This window comes from Phascolarctos cinereus, unplaced genomic scaffold (assembly GCF_003287225.1).
Source record: "Phascolarctos cinereus isolate Bilbo 61053 unplaced genomic scaffold, phaCin_HiC Scaffold_1;HRSCAF=81, whole genome shotgun sequence".
Lineage (NCBI taxonomy): Eukaryota > Metazoa > Chordata > Mammalia > Diprotodontia > Phascolarctidae > Phascolarctos > Phascolarctos cinereus.
In genome coordinates, this window is record NW_027555514.1 from 145,982,248 (window position 1) to 146,001,794 (window position 19,547).

The 19,547-nt window shown below is 35.6% G+C and overlaps 2 protein-coding genes across 2 annotated transcripts in view; one reads left to right on the forward strand and one right to left on the reverse strand.

The window, feature by feature from the left end:
- The window catches only part of CCDC146 (coiled-coil domain containing 146), a 181,950-nt gene that overhangs the window by 40,133 nt on the left and 122,270 nt on the right, over positions 1 to 19,547 (forward strand). The gene's annotated exons all lie outside the window — the stretch shown is intronic.
- On the reverse strand, positions 8,132 to 16,930 carry FGL2 (fibrinogen like 2). The gene is made up of 2 exons (XM_020984514.1): positions 16,246 to 16,930; positions 8,132 to 11,983 (listed from the first exon to the last, which is right to left on the reverse strand). Exons 1-2 carry the CDS (start codon positions 16,856 to 16,858, stop codon positions 11,268 to 11,270), a joined length of 1,329 nt encoding a protein of 442 aa, XP_020840173.1. The 5' UTR covers positions 16,859 to 16,930; the 3' UTR covers positions 8,132 to 11,267.

Below are 19,547 nucleotides of genomic sequence, written 5' to 3' on the forward strand. Positions count from 1 at the left end.
ACGTTCTAAACTAGAACTCTGATGCTCTTAATCTCCAAGCTTCCCCCTTAGCTAGAAAATTCAGACGTTCTATTCCACTGATCCCTGTGTTTCAGGACTGTAGTCAGTCTATGGAAAATTCTCTCATTCCTAGTCAACTCCCTCCCTCCCTGGTCTCTATCCTCCAACCTTTTCACTATAATCTTATATTTTTCTAGATAACAGCACTTCTGACACAAGGTTGTTGTGAGGATCAAATTAGATTTCACATGCTTTGCAAAACTTCAAGTGCCAAAGTCCTTGTCTGTCAAGTGGTTCAACATTAGAAATGGATATGATTTTATCAGTGGATATGAAACTAAGAAGATGCATTATTATCTGCTTTGTAGGACCACTGGGCCTTTCCATATGACTTGAGGCTTTTCCCCATTAGAATGTGAGTGCCTTGAGAGTAGCATCTGTCTTGCTGTTGTGTTTGTACATGAAGTACTTTAATATATGCCTTTTCTTTCACTTACTAAACATGGTAGTATACAAGGGTTAACCTATTTTCAAAAAAGAAAGACTTTTATTTTATGTGTGAGATTATGGACTTTTTCCATTCACATGAGAACATTTTCCATTTGCTTACTAACTGCTTTGTACTTTAGTAAAACTTTGTTCATTTGTGAATTGTTCTGCATTGGTGACCATAGTAGTAAAATGCTGTTTGGAGATTATATAAATGCTTTTCTAGTTCTATCAAAGTTAAAATAAATTCTGGCGTAGGTACAGAAAGAAAATAACATTTTTAAACAGTGGATTACAGAAAGCCATCAAAACACTAGGTGTTATGAACAATCTCTTAACCAATAAAAACTTACATAATTGTTTTGGCAAAAAGATCTTATACCTTCAGCTGCTGAAATGAAATTGCCAATTGATGGAATATTTTTTCCTTTCTTTATTTGGTCACTTAGGAAGTCAAAGAAGGAATGATATTTACTTTACCACAAGGGCTTTTTACCTATCTAGAAATAATCCTTTGTAATGTGAAATATGCTGAAAATTGTAGTAGAGAGTGATTGAAAAAGAACTTAATGTCATAAGGCAGAATCAGGCCCATAAAGTATACAAGCACACATATGTCACCTTGTTTAAATGACAGCTGATGACCCCTGACTACGACCCTTATTGGTTGGGCTATGCTCCGAGTGAATGGCCTTCTGGGACTCAAGATGATGGAGTCTAGATCCACATGCCACTCTTTTGTTGTGCTCAGTGAAAGAGGACAAGACATTGCCCTCAGTCCACTTTGCCTGTTTTTTTCACTGTTCAGAAAACAGAGCAGTTTCATGCAGTAGAGACTGCCTGCATTTCCGGGGTGGGAGAGAATGTCTGTTTATTCACACCACCTCTTCCTTACAGGATCATGAAATGGTTGCCTTAGAATAGGTGGGGAGTGCAGAGGAACGGATAGAGACCTTGGAGCCAGGAAGACTTCAGGTCAAGTCCTACTTGTGGCACATATTGGCTAAGTAACTCTGGACAAGTCCCTCTCTAGGCAGAGAAGGTGCTGACCTACATTGGTAGAGGGTATGTGCCTTGCACATAGTAAGTGGATAATAATATCAGCTGACTGATTGATCCACCTATACCAAAGAAATAGCAGATGCAGTACCTTTCTTTATGTGCATTCCCAGGACCTAAGAGGAGAGGCTGTCCAAGGATGGGTAATACCATCATTAGATATTGCCCCATGTGTGACCCCATATGACTAAGTGGGGACAAACAAACAATCTCAGTAAATTATCATTAAAATCTCCATGATTTAACAAACCCAAATCTGATGGGGTCTATAGAGAGGAAACCTATGTATTTGAGTTATCTATCTTGTTAGATATTTATAGGCAGTTTTCTATCTCCCTTCTTTTTTAATTTTAAAGAATTAGGCAAATTCAACAGAAATACAGACATCACTACACATACACACAAATATACACTGCCATCACCACCACCACCTACACACACACACACACACACACACACACACACACACACACACACACACGAGACGACCCCAAGATCCTCTAAACCCACAACTGTGATAATCAAGCATAGTATGTTTGGCTCAGATTGTTCTGGGGCTGAAGACTTCACTGAAGGGCTGGGCTGGCTCTGTGCCTTGTTTGCTTGCTTCCTTTTCTGCTATCCCTGTGTGCACCCCTCTATCAGGAGATGGGCAGTCTGTTTTATCATTAGTTCTCTGGAATCTTTATTGTTCATTACACTGATCAGAGTTCCTAATTCTTTCAAAGTTGTTTGTCTGTATCTTACTGTTGTCACTGTATAAGTTGTTCTGGTTCTGTTCACTTTGTGCTGCATCAGTTCACACAAATCTTTCCAGGTTTCTCTGAAACCATCCCTTTCATCATTTCTCACAGCACAATAATACTCTTATCACATGAATGTACCATAATTTGTTGAGCAATTTCCCAATTTATGAACAGTCCTTTAGATTCCTATTCTTTGCCCCCCCCAAAAAGCTATAAATATTTTTGTATATCCTTAGTTAAATTTGTTTTGCTTAGGACTAATACCTCCCTTAATCTGCCTTCCCTCTAATTTCCTTTTCTTCCTTCTCCCCTTTCCCTCCTATTCACCTGTTGAGTAAAATGTAAAATGTATTTCTGCACCCAACTGTATGTTTGTGTTTATTTTTCCTTTCTTTGGCTAGTTAAGATGAAAGTGAGGATGAAGTGTCAGTGGCTTCCCTCACTTCCTCCTTCTCATTTGTACAGATGTATACTTGTACATCCTGGTTGTGAGATAATTTGTCTAACTTTCTTTTCCCTTTCCCTCCTCCTCCAGTATATTTCCCTTGCCCTCTTTCCATTCCTAAGATCATCACAACAGAACCATTCCCGGGTTTTGTCTAATTAGACTCCCTCTATGACCCCTGATGATAATGGAGTTCACAGGGGAGATGTAGATCGTCTCCTCATAATTGAATGTGAGAAGTTTATCCTTATGTAGTCCGTTGATTGTCCAATGACTGTTCATTTGTGTTCACTTTTTTATGTTTCTCTTAACTCTTGTATTTGAACTTCAAAGTTTCTATGCAGGTTCAACCTCTTCATTAGGAATTCTTGGAGGTCCTTCTATTTCATTAAATATACATTTTTTCCTCCTGTAGGATTATATTTTGTTTTCTGGCTAACATTCTTGGTGCTAAGCCAAGGATTTTGACATTCATTTGCTTCCTGGAATATTGCATTATGATCCCTGTTCTTTGTATTATCTGTTGGTTCTATGACTATGTTCTTTGGGAATTGAGTAATGAGGTTTTCACAGATCAAATGGGTGGCATGGTTGCAGGTTGCTGCAAACTTTCAAAAAGTGTTAACCAGTCAGATCTAGGGCATAGTTTGATCATTGCCTTCTTGGACTTTCTAGGCTATAGACCCTGATTTGCGTCCAAGCAGCACAACTGAGGACTTGACTGTAGGTGCAGTTCTAGTATCCAGTTGCTGGCCCTAGCCCCCATTGGTTTACTGAAAGACCCTGCAGGTTCTGGGCAACAGATCGTCAGGTCTGCCCTTGTTCCATAGTTCTTGCCCTAGTCACTTGCCTTTGGGCTGAATTTGTGATTTGGGGCAGGAAAACTGACAAACTGTGGTTTCCTCTTTGTCTTCATGAATAATGCTCAGTCTGATGCTCTTTAGAAAAAAATTAGAGTAGTTTTGGGGAGAACTGGAATGTATTGTTTCATTCTTCTCTACAATCCTTGCTGGTCTTCTAATAACTATTTTTTTAAAGAAGACTTTTTTTATCCAATTCTGATATTTTGCTTTGTTTTTGAAAAGTATGTTGCTATGATTGACACTTCCTTAAGAGTTTTCTTTTTAAATTGAAGTTTGGAGAATTCTTTCTTTGTCTTTATAATTCTGTAATTTTATAATGATATGCCTTAATGAATCAATGTGAGCATTTCTTCTTGTTGGTGTCCTGCAGTTTTTATTGAAGAATGTTTCCTGATCTTGTCCACTCTAGAAAATTAAAGTGATTAGGTCTTCCAATGCAATGTCTACCTTTTTTTCCTCCATTGGTATCTTCTGGGGTCCAAAATAACCAAGTGCGTTTCTACTTATTTCTTCAACTTCTAAATCCACTATTTTGTTTTATATATCTATTGGTTATTGGTTTTTCAGTTTTGTAACTTTCTGGATTTATTTTTCAATTTTACTTTTCTGATCTGTTGATACTTTTTTACTTTATTTATCTTGTAATTGTTGATATTATTGATGTTTTGAGCCTATGTATGTAATTTTACAGTTTCCCTGATTGTTCTTTCACCTATTCTAATAAAATTTTTAGGAGCTGCTTTATAGTTGTCCTTTACTTAATTTTACATTTGTTATCCAACTTAACTTTTCCTTTGGTACTTCTCCCATTTTTTACACTAACACTTCACTTAAAATTTATGAAAAAAAAAAGATTGTCCCTTAGGTCTATTATATTATAGAAATTCTTTACTGAGTTTCCATTTTTTTTGGTAATTCTTTTTCATTAAGGTATTATGGGAGTGGCACTCTTTCTTGGACAAAGTGATATGTTTATTTGTATTCCCAAAGCTGACTGTGTTTTTTAAGCACCCATATTTAGATACCTGTGTGTGTACCTTTGATCACAACATTTGTACCCTTGATCACATCCCCTTCCATCTCCTCTAGAAGATTGCTCCCACAATCATCCCATCCCCCATATTTTCCATCTCTCTCTATCTGTTGGTTTCTTACTTGCTGCCTACAGTCATGTCCCGGGCCCTGTCATCCTCAAAACATATGCATCTCATCCTAGCATCTCTTAAGTTAGCACTCTATATGCCCTTTCCCTCTCTTTCCCCGAGAAGCCAGACTTCTAGGAAAAAAAAAAGTCTACATCCATTGCCTCCACTTTCTTTATTCTTACTTCTTAACTCTTTAAAATTTGATTTCTGATAACATCACTCAAATGAAACTTTCATCTCCAAAATTACCAGTGATTGCTTAATTGCCAAATTCAATGATCTTTCCTTGGTCCCAATTTTTTTCTTGATCTCTCTGTAGCAATTAACACTGTTGATTCTCTTCTCTTGGAAGATGTCTCCCCTCTGGGTTTTCATGGTACTCTTCTTTATTGGTTCTCCTTTCTGACTGGCCATTTCTCAGGTTTCTTTGCTGGATCATAAACATAATCTATGTCCCATTCCATAACTGTTGGTGCACCTAAAGATTCTATCTTGCATTCTCTTCTCTTTCTGCACTCCCTCTCTGTGATCTCACCAGCTGCCATGGATTCAATTAATCTCTCTGTAGATGATTCCCAGATCTGTATTTCTGGTATTAATCTCTCTCTGCAGCTCCAGGCCTCCGTTTCAAACTGCCTGTTGAACATTTTAAACTGGATGTCCCACATAAGCATCTGAAATTGAACATATCCTAAAAGGACTCTTCTCTGCCCCCTTCCCCCATTCCTTCCTGCCACTAATTTCTCTATTTCTGTTGAATGTGCCATCATTATCCTCTTCCAGTCGCTCAGGTTCTCACCCTCAAATTCATCCTTGACTCTTTACTTTCCCTCACCCCCGCCCCCGCATTTGCCAAGCGTTGTCAGGTCTAAAACAGAATTTATTCTTCCCCCCCAAAACCTCCCCTTTCCCAAAACTCCCTTATCTTTGTAGAAAGCAGAACCATCTTTTCACTGTCTTGGGTCTGTAATCTCAGCATTATCCTCAACTCCTTACTCTCTCTGTATTTTCATAATTCTTCTCCAATTTTGCCCCTTCCTTCTACACACATAACTAGGACCTTAGTGCAGGCCCTCATCAACTCTTATCTAGATTAATGCAACAGCTTCCTAATTGTTTTCTTTGCCTCAAATCTCTCCAGTTCATCTTACAAACTCTTTCCAAAGTAATTTCCCCTAAGCACAAATCTGACCATGTGAGTCCCCTACTCCACCAACTTCAATGGTTTCCTACTCTGTCTAGGATAAAATATGTTGTTGTGTTGTTCATTCGTTTTCGGTTGTGTCTGACTCTCCATGACCCCATTTGGGTTTTTCTTGGCAAAGATACTGGAGTGGTTTGCCATTTCCTTCTCCAGCTCATTTTATAGATGAGGAAACTGAGTCAAACAGGGTTAAGAGACTCGCCCAGGTCACACAGTGTTTGAGGCCAGATCATGAAGCTGAGTTTTCCTGACTCCAGGCCCAGCACTTTATCCACGGCACCATCTATATGCTCAAGATACAATGTAAATTCCTTTGTTTATCACCTTTTACAACTAGGACCCAGCCTGTCTTTTCAAAGTAACGAAAAAGCATTCTCCCTACTGCGTGCTATGATCTTCCCCAATATGACTGACTTGTCTCTTGTTGATACTCAGTGTACTTCATCTCTCATCTCCACGCCTTTGTACTGGTCATCCCACACACCTGGAGTGCTCTGCCTGTGTACCTCTACCTCCAAGAATCTCTCTTTAACAGCTCAGACACCATCTCCTACATGAATTCTTTCATGATCCCCCCCGGCTGCTAGTGTACCCTCTCCCAGAGGACCTTGTAGTTAATTACTTTATGTGTATAGATACATGAGTATATCTACATAAATATATTTTAATTTTATCTTTATGCTCTGTATATTTTATGTGTATTTTTTGTCTCCCCCAATAGAATGTAAACTTATAATTCCATTAATTAGTAAAATGTCTGGCACATGATAGGTGTTTGATAAATATTTGTCTCACTGATTGATTTCTACATACAAAACTTCTCTACAACATTTACCTTTCTTTACTCACACCTTCATCAGAACCTCTTCATTTTTTACCTGGACTACTGCAATAGCCCCTTTTTGGGGGGCAGGGGCAGGGGGAGGCACTTCGAATTAAAAGACTTGCCCAGGGTCACACAGCTAGTAAATTGTGTGAGGCTGGATTTGAACTCAGGTCCTTGTGACTCCAGGGCCAGTGCTCTATCCACTGAGCCACCTAGCTTCCCTGAAACAGCCTCTTAATTGATCTCCCTGACTTAGGTCTCTACAATACATCCTCCACATAGCTGTCAAAGTAACACTCCTAAAGCACAGGTCTGACCATGGCATTCTCTTGCCTGTAGGATAGAATATAATCTCTTCTGTTTGGCATTTAAAGCTCTTCGTAGTATAACTTCAGCCTACTTTTCCATGCTTATCCGCTAGTGCTGTCCTTCACACAGTCTGCATTCTAACCAAACTGATGCACTGGTCGACGGTGGCTGACAGTCTGTCTCCCATCCCTGTGTCCTTTCACACACTATCCCCTCATACCTGAAATAGATATCTGCAGCTCAAGTATTGTCTCTTATATTGTCTCTGTCTCTTACTGTCCTTTCCTGAACTTATTAGCTACTTCCCTCAAATTACCTTGCGCTTACCCTGTACATCTTTTATATTTGCTTGTATATACTCTATATTTCTGTTTACTTGTATGTTTGCCTATTGTTTATTCCTAAAAAGTGTAGGTTCTTTGGGGTCAGAGACGATTTCATTTCTGTCTTTGTATCCTTCGTACCTAGCACAATGGCTGACGTACAGTAGGTGTTTAACAAATGCTTGCTGATTGAGAAACAACAAGATGTTTCCGAGCCTTGCATGTAATTTTGCAGTTCAACAATGTGGAAAATTATGTCTCGAAAGACTTGCATGTACAGCTCAACACAGTTCCCAAACACTTGAAGTTCAAATAGTTCAGAAATTTGTTATATTATTATAAAGCAAGATTTTCTTCTTTTTATGCACTTTTGTTGTGGTTGTTCAGTGATATCTAACTCTTTGGGACCCCTTTGGGGTTTTCTTAGCAAAGATACTGGAGGTGGTTTGCTGTCTCCTTCTCTAGTAGATTAAGGCAAACAGAGATTAAGTGCCTTTCCCTAGTTCACGCAGCTAGTAAGTATCTAGGTTGAATTTGAACTCAGATCTTCCTAAGTCCAGGCCTGGTGTTCTATCCACTGTGCCATCTAGCTACCCAATCATGAAATTCCCAAGATACAAAGATATTTTACCAGTTAATAATGTCCGTAGAACTTTTGGGAATACAGTGTTAGAACAATACCGTTTTACAGAAATAATACTTTTTCACGTCAAAGCAACAGATATTCTCAGATTAATCTTTTATTTTACAAAATTTAAAAGCTATTACATAAGACCATTTTAAACACAGAAAAATACAAATCATATTTACAAAATCTTATCAACTTTACCCAAAGATTTTTTTCACCTTTATCTTAAAAATTATATATCACAGCTAAAACTGAACTTGGGTGGCTATCCAAAAACATGAAACAATTATTAGCAAATTCACATTTTTAGCTTGGCTTTTTTTATATTTATGCTGTTATTTAACTAATATTTCCTTAGTTTAATATGTTAATTAATCCCTGACACTAAAATGAGCTTTTTTTCCCAGGTACATATGACTTTTACACATATTTTGCATTTCCAAGGGTCTAACTCTAGTCAATATTTTCATGGAATAGTAGCTGTCATTAAGATTGCTAACAAATGATTTTACTTTCATGATGGAATTGTATAGGAGTTAATTAATAAATTAGGTAATTCTTGTACCCTATGTATGGATATTAGCCCAAGTTAATTTTTAGTGGTACCATGTATAGTATCAGTGATATAAGTTTAAATTGTGGACTCACAACCAAAAATTCAGAAAAGATCTACTTAAGCTTTTTAAATTGAAGAATAAACTAAACTCTTGAGAAGAGAGGTCCCATCCTGTCATAGAGTTCTCTGTAATTCAGGGTTAACTTAAGCTATGTCTGTGACTAGCATAACTAAGTAGTTTAAAGCCTCATTCACTGATGCAGTACTCTGGAGAAGAGGACATCCCTTTGGCCAGTTCTAGTTCAGTTTGTTCCCACCAAAAGTTAAGATGATCATAGTCTTGATATTGGAATAAAAACCAGATGCACACCTTCTAGTGGCCAGTTCTTCACAATATTAAGTCTGGGGAATTTTGTGAGAAAGGAAGAGATTTTAAAAAGATCAGGAAGAAAATACCCCTTTGCCCCAATGATAGAAGAGTTAAAACAAGATATTTCTTGAATATCTATATACTAATAAATCTATATACTATTGAATTCTAAAGTGTGACTCTGAATCCCCCATAAAATCAACATGGTTTCCATTCATACAAGCAGATTTTTGACAAAGATAATTTCACCTTAGGGTATCTTATATCACTTGACTTCATATAAGATAACATAACATTTAGTAAATTCTTTCATATATTAGCCACTTTATATATTAGTTGAAATAAATATTGTGTAATTTTTTTACTCCAAGTCAAAGTTACCTATTTTACAGTATTGGTATTTTAAATGTGAAAAATAGATAAGATCAAGCAAAATACAAAACATATGTTTGAAATCCATACTTCCTTTGAAGCATTCACCAATAGTTTGCATTTTGCTCATTGCTGAGCTTCATTTTACATTTCAAAATTTCTTAATTTTACATTTTTAACCTAGTCAGAAACATTGTGGTTAAATACATGATTCCCGTGTTTAGCTGAATATTGATTTAATGGTTTGTATATTTCATACAATTTGATACATCTTCCTTCTTAAAGTGGTGACTTCATATATCATCTTTGGCTAAGATAGCTATGAGCTGAATGTTTTGGAGAATAAATTGTGATCACTGGAAGCAATTGTGTGCCCTATTCTATGAAAAAAATAATTATAAAGTAGTGAACAAAACATGCAACTTAATTAAACCTAATTTGAATATTTTGCTACCAGATCAGAAAGAATCACTGAAAAGTTTAAGAGCAGATGTGTTTAGGCTGATTCAAATATAATACAGAGTGGGTTATTATAGCATTTTTTGGGTGCTCAGCACATTTCATAGGATATCATTGTTGGCCTTTCAGATGCATGTAATTTCTACAATAGCTAAATTAGGCATACTTTTTTTTGTGTGTTTTTTTTTTACAAATTCCATATAGTATGATGTATGTGTCAGAAACTGATTGATGATAAAGAATCAAGAGGCTCCATTTTTTCTTTCTCTTTTTTGAAAGCAACAATATACTAATAATGGGCAAATAATATATAGGTTAAAATTAGTAAATCCAACTTTGACCTATCTATGATAAATATATTATGAACAATTTTAGGAAACTTAATTTTCTATGTGGAAAAACATTTTATTACAATGTCACAAAGAAAGAAAATTGACTTTCAGAGTATTTTGACTTGCAAACAAATACTTCATTTCCCCTCCACTAAAAAACCCTCTACCAGTAGTCTGGCACAAATGAGCAACCTTAAATAAGAAACCATTGTGCACAGTGAACAGAGGAAAGACTTTTTTTTTTATATTGAAGCAGTCTTTGGTATCAAGCATCTGACAAGTTTATGAACAGTGAACAGATTGTCTTTAAACAGTGATTGTCAAGACATATTATTTCCAACTGCTTTTATGGCTTACAAATTCCAAAAAATGTTGAGATATTTTCATAACAGTATGAATATTCTTTCATAACAATGTATAGAAAAGCATGGTCCATAGGACTGCTTAGTAATTATTTATCTGAGGTTATATATAATAGGCATGTCCATAGGACTGCTTAGTAATTATTTATCTGAGGTTATATAATAGATATAGAGTCAAGCTTTATTTAAGTGAGAAAGTTCCAGGATATGTGTTAGACACATAGGGAAACAAAAAGAATAGCAGAATAACAGTTTATTCAGTTTTATAAGTGTAACTTATGACTTGAAAAAGTTTGTGTGCCCGAAGTGTCTAGCTTATACCCAGGCATAGCTTACTTGTATTAAAACAGGCCATTTGGATGAAGAAATTAAGAGTTGCAGTTGTCGAAAATAAAGCTAACAAATGCCACTATCTCTACAAAAGGGATATTTCTTTTGATTAATAGAATTATATATATAATTGAATTGAAATATAAACACCATTGTTTCCAAATGTACTTTTGGATAGTAGCAACAACAAAAAAACTTAAGACTTTCACAAGAAGCTATTACTATCATTTTGTCTTATTTAAAATATTACGTCTGCTTTAAACTCATTAGATATATATTTTGGTTATGGAAAGATTGTCTTAAGATTAACTGGGAGAAAATATCAAATTGTATATAGAAGGCATTTATTGCAAAAGGGAAGGGAAGTGAGGAGAAGGGGAAAAGAGGGGAAGGAAGAGAAAATGCTGAGGAAAATAACTAGATGAAAAGCTGGTAGAATGAGTAGTAACTTATGGTGAAAGTAATTTTGGTCTAATCATCATTTTTGCCCTCTTGAAGGAATGCTTAAAGCCATTTGGTTCACCACTAGTCATGCCAGGCCAGGTACCCCAGTAAATGCCATTGAAGACACCCTTGTATTTTTGGTGGTAGTATTTGCCATTTAAGTTTGCAGATAAACATGCATCAAACCACCAACCAGAACTGTAGTAAAGTCCACAGTTTCCAGAGGGATACCTATCGTGGTCTTTGTCTGGGGTGGTGAAAAATTTAAGGTCGTGGTTATAATGTCTGTTGAAATGCAGAGCATTTCCAGCAGTTCCGCTATAATTACCAATATGTAAACGGTACTTGAGATATTCATTGGCCACATAGAACTGATCATACACAGCATATAACTTGACAGCATTAAAATCTTCAAGATCAATTCTAAGGACCATTTCCTTACTCTTGGTCAGAAGGTGAATGTTATCATTACCTAACCAGAACTCCCTGCTAAGGTTTCCAAAGCCTTTCTTGTAGTCCTCCCATGTTCTGTTGAAGTTAGTACTTCCATCTAGACGGTTCTGTATTACTGTCCATCCTCCACCCATGGTTTCCATGTCACAATAAACTTCAAAGCTCTTATTTCTTGGATCAGGCGTAACTTGGTAGATTCCATTGCTCTTTCTGCCTTTCCCATAATAATCCCAACAGTCTCTGTATATTAGATGTTGTTGAATATTTGCTGGTGGGGCAGGAGAGAAAAGATCATTTATTTCATTGATAAGTACAAATTATGCTTACAAAGAATTATGGGTAAAAATAATTTATAGGTATAAGAATATAGTTTGATATAAGAACTAAATAGTAGTTAAAGAGTAATAGCAAAAATGAAATTTCTACATTGCTCTGTTAAACTGACTCAAATTCCTTTATCCTAATTCTGTAATGTAAAGCCCTTTTCTAGTTGTTGTTGTTGTTCAGTTGTTTCAATCATGTCCAACTTTTGTGACCTCATTTGGGGTTTTCTTGGCAAAGATACTGAAGTGGTTTGCCATTTCCTTCCCCAGTTCATTTTACAGATAACTCAGTCATCCACAGGACTTGTGACTAAGTTCTGGGTTTTAATGACCCTATGGAACAGAATTAGGTTCTTTAACATGTACCTGGTTTTATTCTGAAGTCTTGTAAACTGTATGATCCCAGCTTTTCTAGGGCTGGTGGAGCTGACATCTGTATAGAAGAGCTTCAGGCTGCTTCCCTTTAATCTGATGAGGTGTCAGAATTACAACAGCCAGAATTCTAACTTCAGGTATGCTGCCAACCTTGTAACAGAACATGGTTGAGCACCTAATTCCATCCCGCAGGCCCATCGCTATGGCTGCAAATGATCTCCAGTTTGTAATCATTGAAGACAGATATCAGGGGCAGAAAGTGAATGCATGGACTAGGAAATTTTATGCTTAGGCTACTAGAAAATTTTACTACTGGGAAATTTTACACCTAGGCTGCTAGGCAAGGTTGTTAGGGGATGAGACCACCAGGAGAACTCATGAAATATGGTGGTCAGAGACTCATAAAGTGTAATTTTACTAAGTAATGGGGAGAAAAGTACAGTTACCCTGTGAATAGTACACAAACTACTCATGGGGTATTGTCTAGATGACCCCTGGATTTCACATTTATTGGATTTCCTTTATTCACACTGGTTTTAATCAGTCCCAGGGTACCATACTTCATGAGTTCTCCTCCTCACGGTCTCATCCTCTGACAGCCTTGCCTGGTAGCCTAGGATCATGCAAATTGACTTTGATTGTTTAGTAGAAGTTTAAAGAGTTCAGATAGTGTCAGCCTATTTGTTTTTTCTTTTTCTTTTTTTTTAAACACTGCTGGAAATATTTCAAGCCCTGACCATATATTGATAGGACAATGAATAAAATTCTTATATTACATAAAAAGTATATAATAATTAACCAATTAACCAATAAGTCAGACTGATTATAGAAAAAACTGTTCTTTGGGTGAAATTCTTTAACTTTTCTGTGCAACATAATCAAGAGTAGCTTGATTTTCTGGATTAATTAGATTATGTTGGAAATTGGTGAAAGAAATTCACTACCAGCCAATTTTTATGAGATTTGATGGCTTCGGAAATTGGATAAAGTTTTTGTCAATTACATAAGCATGCTGTTGATGTTCTTTTAGAGCTCATGCTAAACAATATATATACATACATATATAATTACATATATCTATACATATATACATACATCTATCAATGTGTGTGTGTGTATATATATATATGTATATATATAAATTGTTATAGATTAGAACCTCATTGTAATGTTATGTGTTACAATGTCATTTCCAATAGAATGTGCACCCAAACATATCCCTCAAGCTGACACAGCAGCTTAAGAGGGATCCTACTGGTTTCTGTGTTTCTGGCCCAATGGCCCTTAGACCCCGTTCTGAGGAATCTCCTTACTGAAACTTTCCCCAAAAAATATACAGGGACTGCCTTTGGCAGGGACCCCAAAACATTCCCTGGACATACCTGAACCCTAGGAGCATCTAGCCTGCTGGCTTTCTTTTGGGGGCTCACAGTAGAGCTACAGCTACCAGTACAATGAGAATTTTCAGGAACTAACAGAACTATCATCTGTGGTAGTCCCAGAACTAAGGCGTGAAACCAGAACCCCTTTGGGAACCAATGCCACCAACTTCAAGAGGGGTACTGTTAGGCATATGACTGCTAGGGTGTGGGTGTAAGGTGTTCTGTGTTTATTCCCGGTGATTCTGATATCACAACTGCTGACAGCCACAGTTACCAACAATGACGGTAACTTTCCTAAAGGGGCCTGACATGGCTGCTTGGAAGTAGTTATATAAGCCAAAGAAAAATGTAGCTATATTAAAGGAAATCTTTTTTTTTTAATGTGGAAATGGCTTTAGAAAATGAAAAATCACTCTTTAAATGATCTGTTTTATAAATGTAAATTTTAAAATATGTTTAAAAACAAACACTGAGTAACCTATGTATTTGGGGGTGGGGTGAAGAGGTATTTTATTCTATAAAATTAAAAGCTCTTGTGCTTACTAAACTTAAATGAGAAAGTTAATCATCGTAATCATCTAGTTCTTCTGATTCAGACTATAACTTGAAACATAGGATCAACTCAGGTAATAGGTATAATTGATAAGTATAAATAAAGTTATAGCTTATCAAACTATCATAATCACAAAGTTGTAACCAAGCTTTAACTTAATTTCATTTAAACTACTGTTTATACACAGAGAAGCTGTTCACTTTAGAAAATTCTTCTTCAATGTAGAAAAAAGCCAGAATACTTCATAAAGGGCAGAAAGAGAGCCTAGAGCTAGCATCCTTTAGGTGTATTAGATTACTTTCCTAGACATTTGTTATGAAATATATTTAGCTTATAACTGTGATAGAGAAAAATTCAGTAAAATAAAAGGGAGTCTTTTTTGCTATTAAAGTAGGAAATAATTCTTATTATAAGAAAATTTCATCTAACAGATGGAATTGTGGACAGACTTCAAGAGCAATGTTACACGTGCACATATATATATATATATATATATATATATATATGCACATGTCTGTATTTGTATACTTAAGACTCCAGTATGTTCTTTCTAAATGTTCAGGAATCGTACTTTTTTTCTGAGATGTTAAAACTGTGGAAAGAAGCGACCCATGAATAGAGAGCCTGGATAATAATACTGTTTTCACAACCACTTTAAGAATAACTTTGGGCAAATCTCAAACGTAGCTTACTTTCCACACCTGTAAAATCAGTATAATCATAAAAGCCTTGTGAGGAGTAGCTACTATACAAAGTTAATGATAAAAGACTACGTATTAGATGTGGCTAAAAGGCTTCTGCCTCATATGTCCCTTCACACCCATCTTTCCTGCACAATTTTTTTTAAACCTTTATTTGGCTTGCTTAGAGGGTTTGTACAAAGCTTGATAATTCATAGAATTGTATTTAATGATTAATCCTGTAGTTTTCCTGATACAATTCCATATGCTTCTATTTTGACTTCTACTAAGTGATTTAAAAGGAAATTTAGTCGTGACATCAAAATAACAAGGTATTTATTATTCAAGTATTAATGTTTAAGTTTAAGTTAATTTTTTTGTGTAATGCAGTCTTCCAGTTGTGTTTCTCTAAGTTGATTCTAGTAAAATATTTTTTTCCTTTTAAAATGCCATAGTTCTAAACCCCAAAAAAGAGATAGAGAATGGATAAAGAAATCAAAACACACGTTAGTCCAAGAGTCTTATTTTTCATTGTAAAAATATTAGCTGCTTGCCAAAAATCTCCACTTAAAAGGATTATATGCCATTAGGAAATGTTAATGTGGAAAGACTTGCATAGATATGAACCCACATAGTTGTTTTTATTCCACCCATAAAATCTCTTTTCCCCTTGATACTTGTGATTATGTAATTTTGAACTAAAAAATGAAAAATTTTCACAGATCATTGATTCTACTTACTTAGAGAGTTTAATAAGTGGTACTCAAAATCCTTGAAATGTTTCTAACCTGTTAAAACTTTAAATATTGATTTGGATTTTAAGTAGATCTTGATTAACCAGATTGATTAAATGTATTAGAAAATATTCATAAAGCAATCACACTATATCTATGGATATTTTTCATCTGCTTTTATATGACATTAGCAATAATATGTTGGTGAGAATTCTGTACAGATCTTGAAACAGTAGTGAAATTGAAAGTGCTCTCTAGTGGAACTAATAAAATTCAGTATAATTTTATGAACAAATTAGAGCTATGCTCTTATTCTCAAAATTACATTAGTTTTTCTATGTTAACTCTGTAGACACACATAAAAAGGCTCATGTAATTTATCCTTCTTACAATTTCCCTTCTAGTTTTTATTTTCAAAATGTTACTTGCTTTCAGATCACTTAGTTTGTAAAAATAACTGATAACAATACACATTTCACATACCAGAAGCTGAATTCGATTCCGACTGGTTTGAACACCTAGATGAACATTGGCCATCCAAGCTGTTCACCACAAATGTCAGATTAGCCACTTTGCTGTCAACGTAATTTTCTATGTTGTTCATGTTTACCAAGTTGAGATTCTCCAGGCGACCATGAAGTGAGTTAATTTCATCTTTTGCATCCTTCAGATTGGAAAACAGCCTGTTAACTTCACTCTCTAATTCCTTAATTCTGTTGTCACTCTCCTTTTCAGGAGCTTTTGTGTTAGGCTGCAGTGGTTCATGTCTTCCCATTTCTTGGTTATCATCAGCTTGCAGTTTACATTCTTGGCAAGATTTCTTCAGATTATTTACAGTTTCCTTGAGATTTTGAACTTCTTTGAATACCTGTTCAATCATGCTAAATGACCTGGGTAGCTGGATGGTCAGGGAAGGCAGGTTCATCTGGTAAGAGCACTCCTCCCCTTCTTTACACTGTCCACTTGCTTCCAGCCTCACAGGACAAGCAGCAGCAAAATGTTCATCTTTCGTTTCCTCTGCTTTATCTTCCACTGCCCCAGCATTATGAAAAGCTGGTACAATTGAGCTCAGCAAGTAAAAGTAAACGAACTTCATCTTTGCAGAGGAACTCACTCAATAGGGAAGTGTGCAGACTGGAGCAACTTTAATAGAGACAGCTGCCTGTGAGGTAGCAGACTGAGTCAGGCTTTTTGTGTTCTCAGAAAAGGGTGGGAGTGCTTGCATCACAACTTTCAGAGGAAAAGTAGGTAGTCCTCACCAAGCAGAATTTGTCAGTGTGATTATTACTTGTCCTCAGCTAAAGTGGTATTGTCTCTCACACTGCACTTGCTTTGCTGCTCATGAATGGTGAATACCCTTTACTTTTATGTTTGATAGTGTGAGATCAAATAAAATTCTTGGGCTTTAAGAAGTGATTTAAATAGTTTGGAAGCAATCATTGAATTTAGGCTTCACCTCAGTGCATTTTTTGAAATAAAAATAATTCATGAAAAAAATGTTAGTAAACTAGATGGCTTGAAAAACAACATGAATATCAGGAAGATTGATGCAGCCCTTTTTTCCTTCTGAGAAAAGTACATTGTCATTTTCTTTTGTATTGGCCTTTCGAGCAAAACTTCTGAATATGTTCTAATTTTTTAAACATCAGAATTAATGACCTTCACAATAAACTTTCATTTCATCCATTAAAAAAGGCAAGTTAACCTTAAAAATACAACACACACCTACGCACACATGCTGCATATATGCTCTATATATATCCCTACATATCCACACTATATGTTGTATTCACACATATAGACACGTTTGTTTTATGTATTTTATATGCATGTGTGCATATATGTGTATGTGTATATATACATACACACATACATCATGGTGTATATATACACATGCAATTCACACACATATATAAAACTCTAAAAATCTGGCAAAGCAATTTGCATGTGTTATTTCATCTGCTCCTCACAACAACCCTGTGAGGTAGTCATTATTTTTATCCCCATTTTGCAGATAAAGAAACTGAGCATGAAAGAGTGACTTGATAGGATCACATAGATAGTGTTTGAGGTAGTATTGGAACTGCCAGAGCTTTATCTTCTATGTCATGCCAAATAACTTTGAGTTCTACTCACTATTCTCATTATAGAATAATATACTAATAATTTGTTTGAAATCTAACAAAAAACTTGAGTCTTTTGCCAAAACCAGCTGCTCTTCCACACTTTCCTGTCAATAGCCTTAGAATCTTGGAATTGTCTTTTATTCTCTCCCACTCTTTTCCTTTCTCTGCATTCCTGTAAGTCTTATCAAGTCTTCTTAAACTTAATAGTCCTGACCTCAAGGAGCTCACATTCTTTTAGATGAAACAAATGTACATAAAAATGCATATATGGAATATGTAAAAAAAAAAGATTACAAGATACTTTGGGGGAGGAAGGCATGATGAGCTTGGGGAGGGGATCAAGTAAAATTTCAAGTAGAAGATGATATTTGAATGGAAACTTGAAAAAAGAGACTCAGAGGTGGTGGTAGAATGCATTCCAGGCATGGTGAACAAACTTTTTCTCATGTCCCAGAGAGAAGAAAAGTCATCTTGGCTACATGTGGACTCAGATTTTAGTCCTTTTACTTTGCTACTGAGTTAAATAAAGTCTCCTTTGTGTCCAATGTTATAAGTACTTATATAGGAGCACCAGGATCTTTTACGTATGGATAAAGTCTCATGTTACTAGAGAAAGCTGTTGGTGGAGTCATGAGCCAAAGGGAATCAATCATAGAGAATCCCACAATATAGAGCTAAGATCTTTGTGAGTACCGCATTTCATTAGCTGTGGTTTTAAATTGCAATTTTAAAACAGATATGAATAAAGAAAACAATGTAACAACTTTGTATGCTACAAAATCACTAACTTTAAATGTAGAAAAACATTATCTAATATATTATCAAGCATCCAGTTGTCATACATTAAATACCATTGAATGAAAACAGACTTTGTATTATATTGTATTCATACAGTCAAAAATATTCATTGAACACCTACTTATATCTGTTTAGTGCCATTGAGGATACATGAGAATGATAAAACATGGTATCTCTGAAGCAGCTTATACTTCTTTTGTGGAAATAAAATCAAGACAAATGAAATTATTAGAATAAGATGAGTATTTTGAAGTATGAATAAGATTAAGATTTTTTGCATGACAATATGCTATACTGATCAAATAAAATAAAAATATTAAGCCAATTTATTGAAAATACTCCCTAACGGTAAATATCTTTATAATTTCTGGTGTAGGTTCTTAAAATTGATAAAATTTCCTTTCAAATTTGCCTTTGCCTTTCTTTGCCTTCCTAGCCTTTAGCATGGTACCTGGCACATAGTAGGCATTTAATAAATGTTTACTGACTGAGTGACTGAAATAGAGGAAGAGGGAGAACACTTCACTGGGCATCCAGTTATGGAAACAAGTTTAATGAAGATGTGAGAGCAGTGTTCATGAGACAGTGAGAAAACTGATGTGATTAGAAGAGAGGGTTCATACCGGACAGTAGTGGGAAATAAAATTAGAATGATAGTATAAAGTCCTATGATGGAGGAGCTTTGAAAAGTGGGCACATTGTTTCTTGTTGATGAAGAAAATAGAGAACCATTGAAGGTTTCTGAGAAGGGGATAGTAAAACCATGCTAGGGAAAGATTAATCTTGAAGCAGTCAACTGAATAGATCGAAGATTAAAAGATCAGGTAGGCCAGGTAGAACCATCCCTGTAATCTGGGTGTG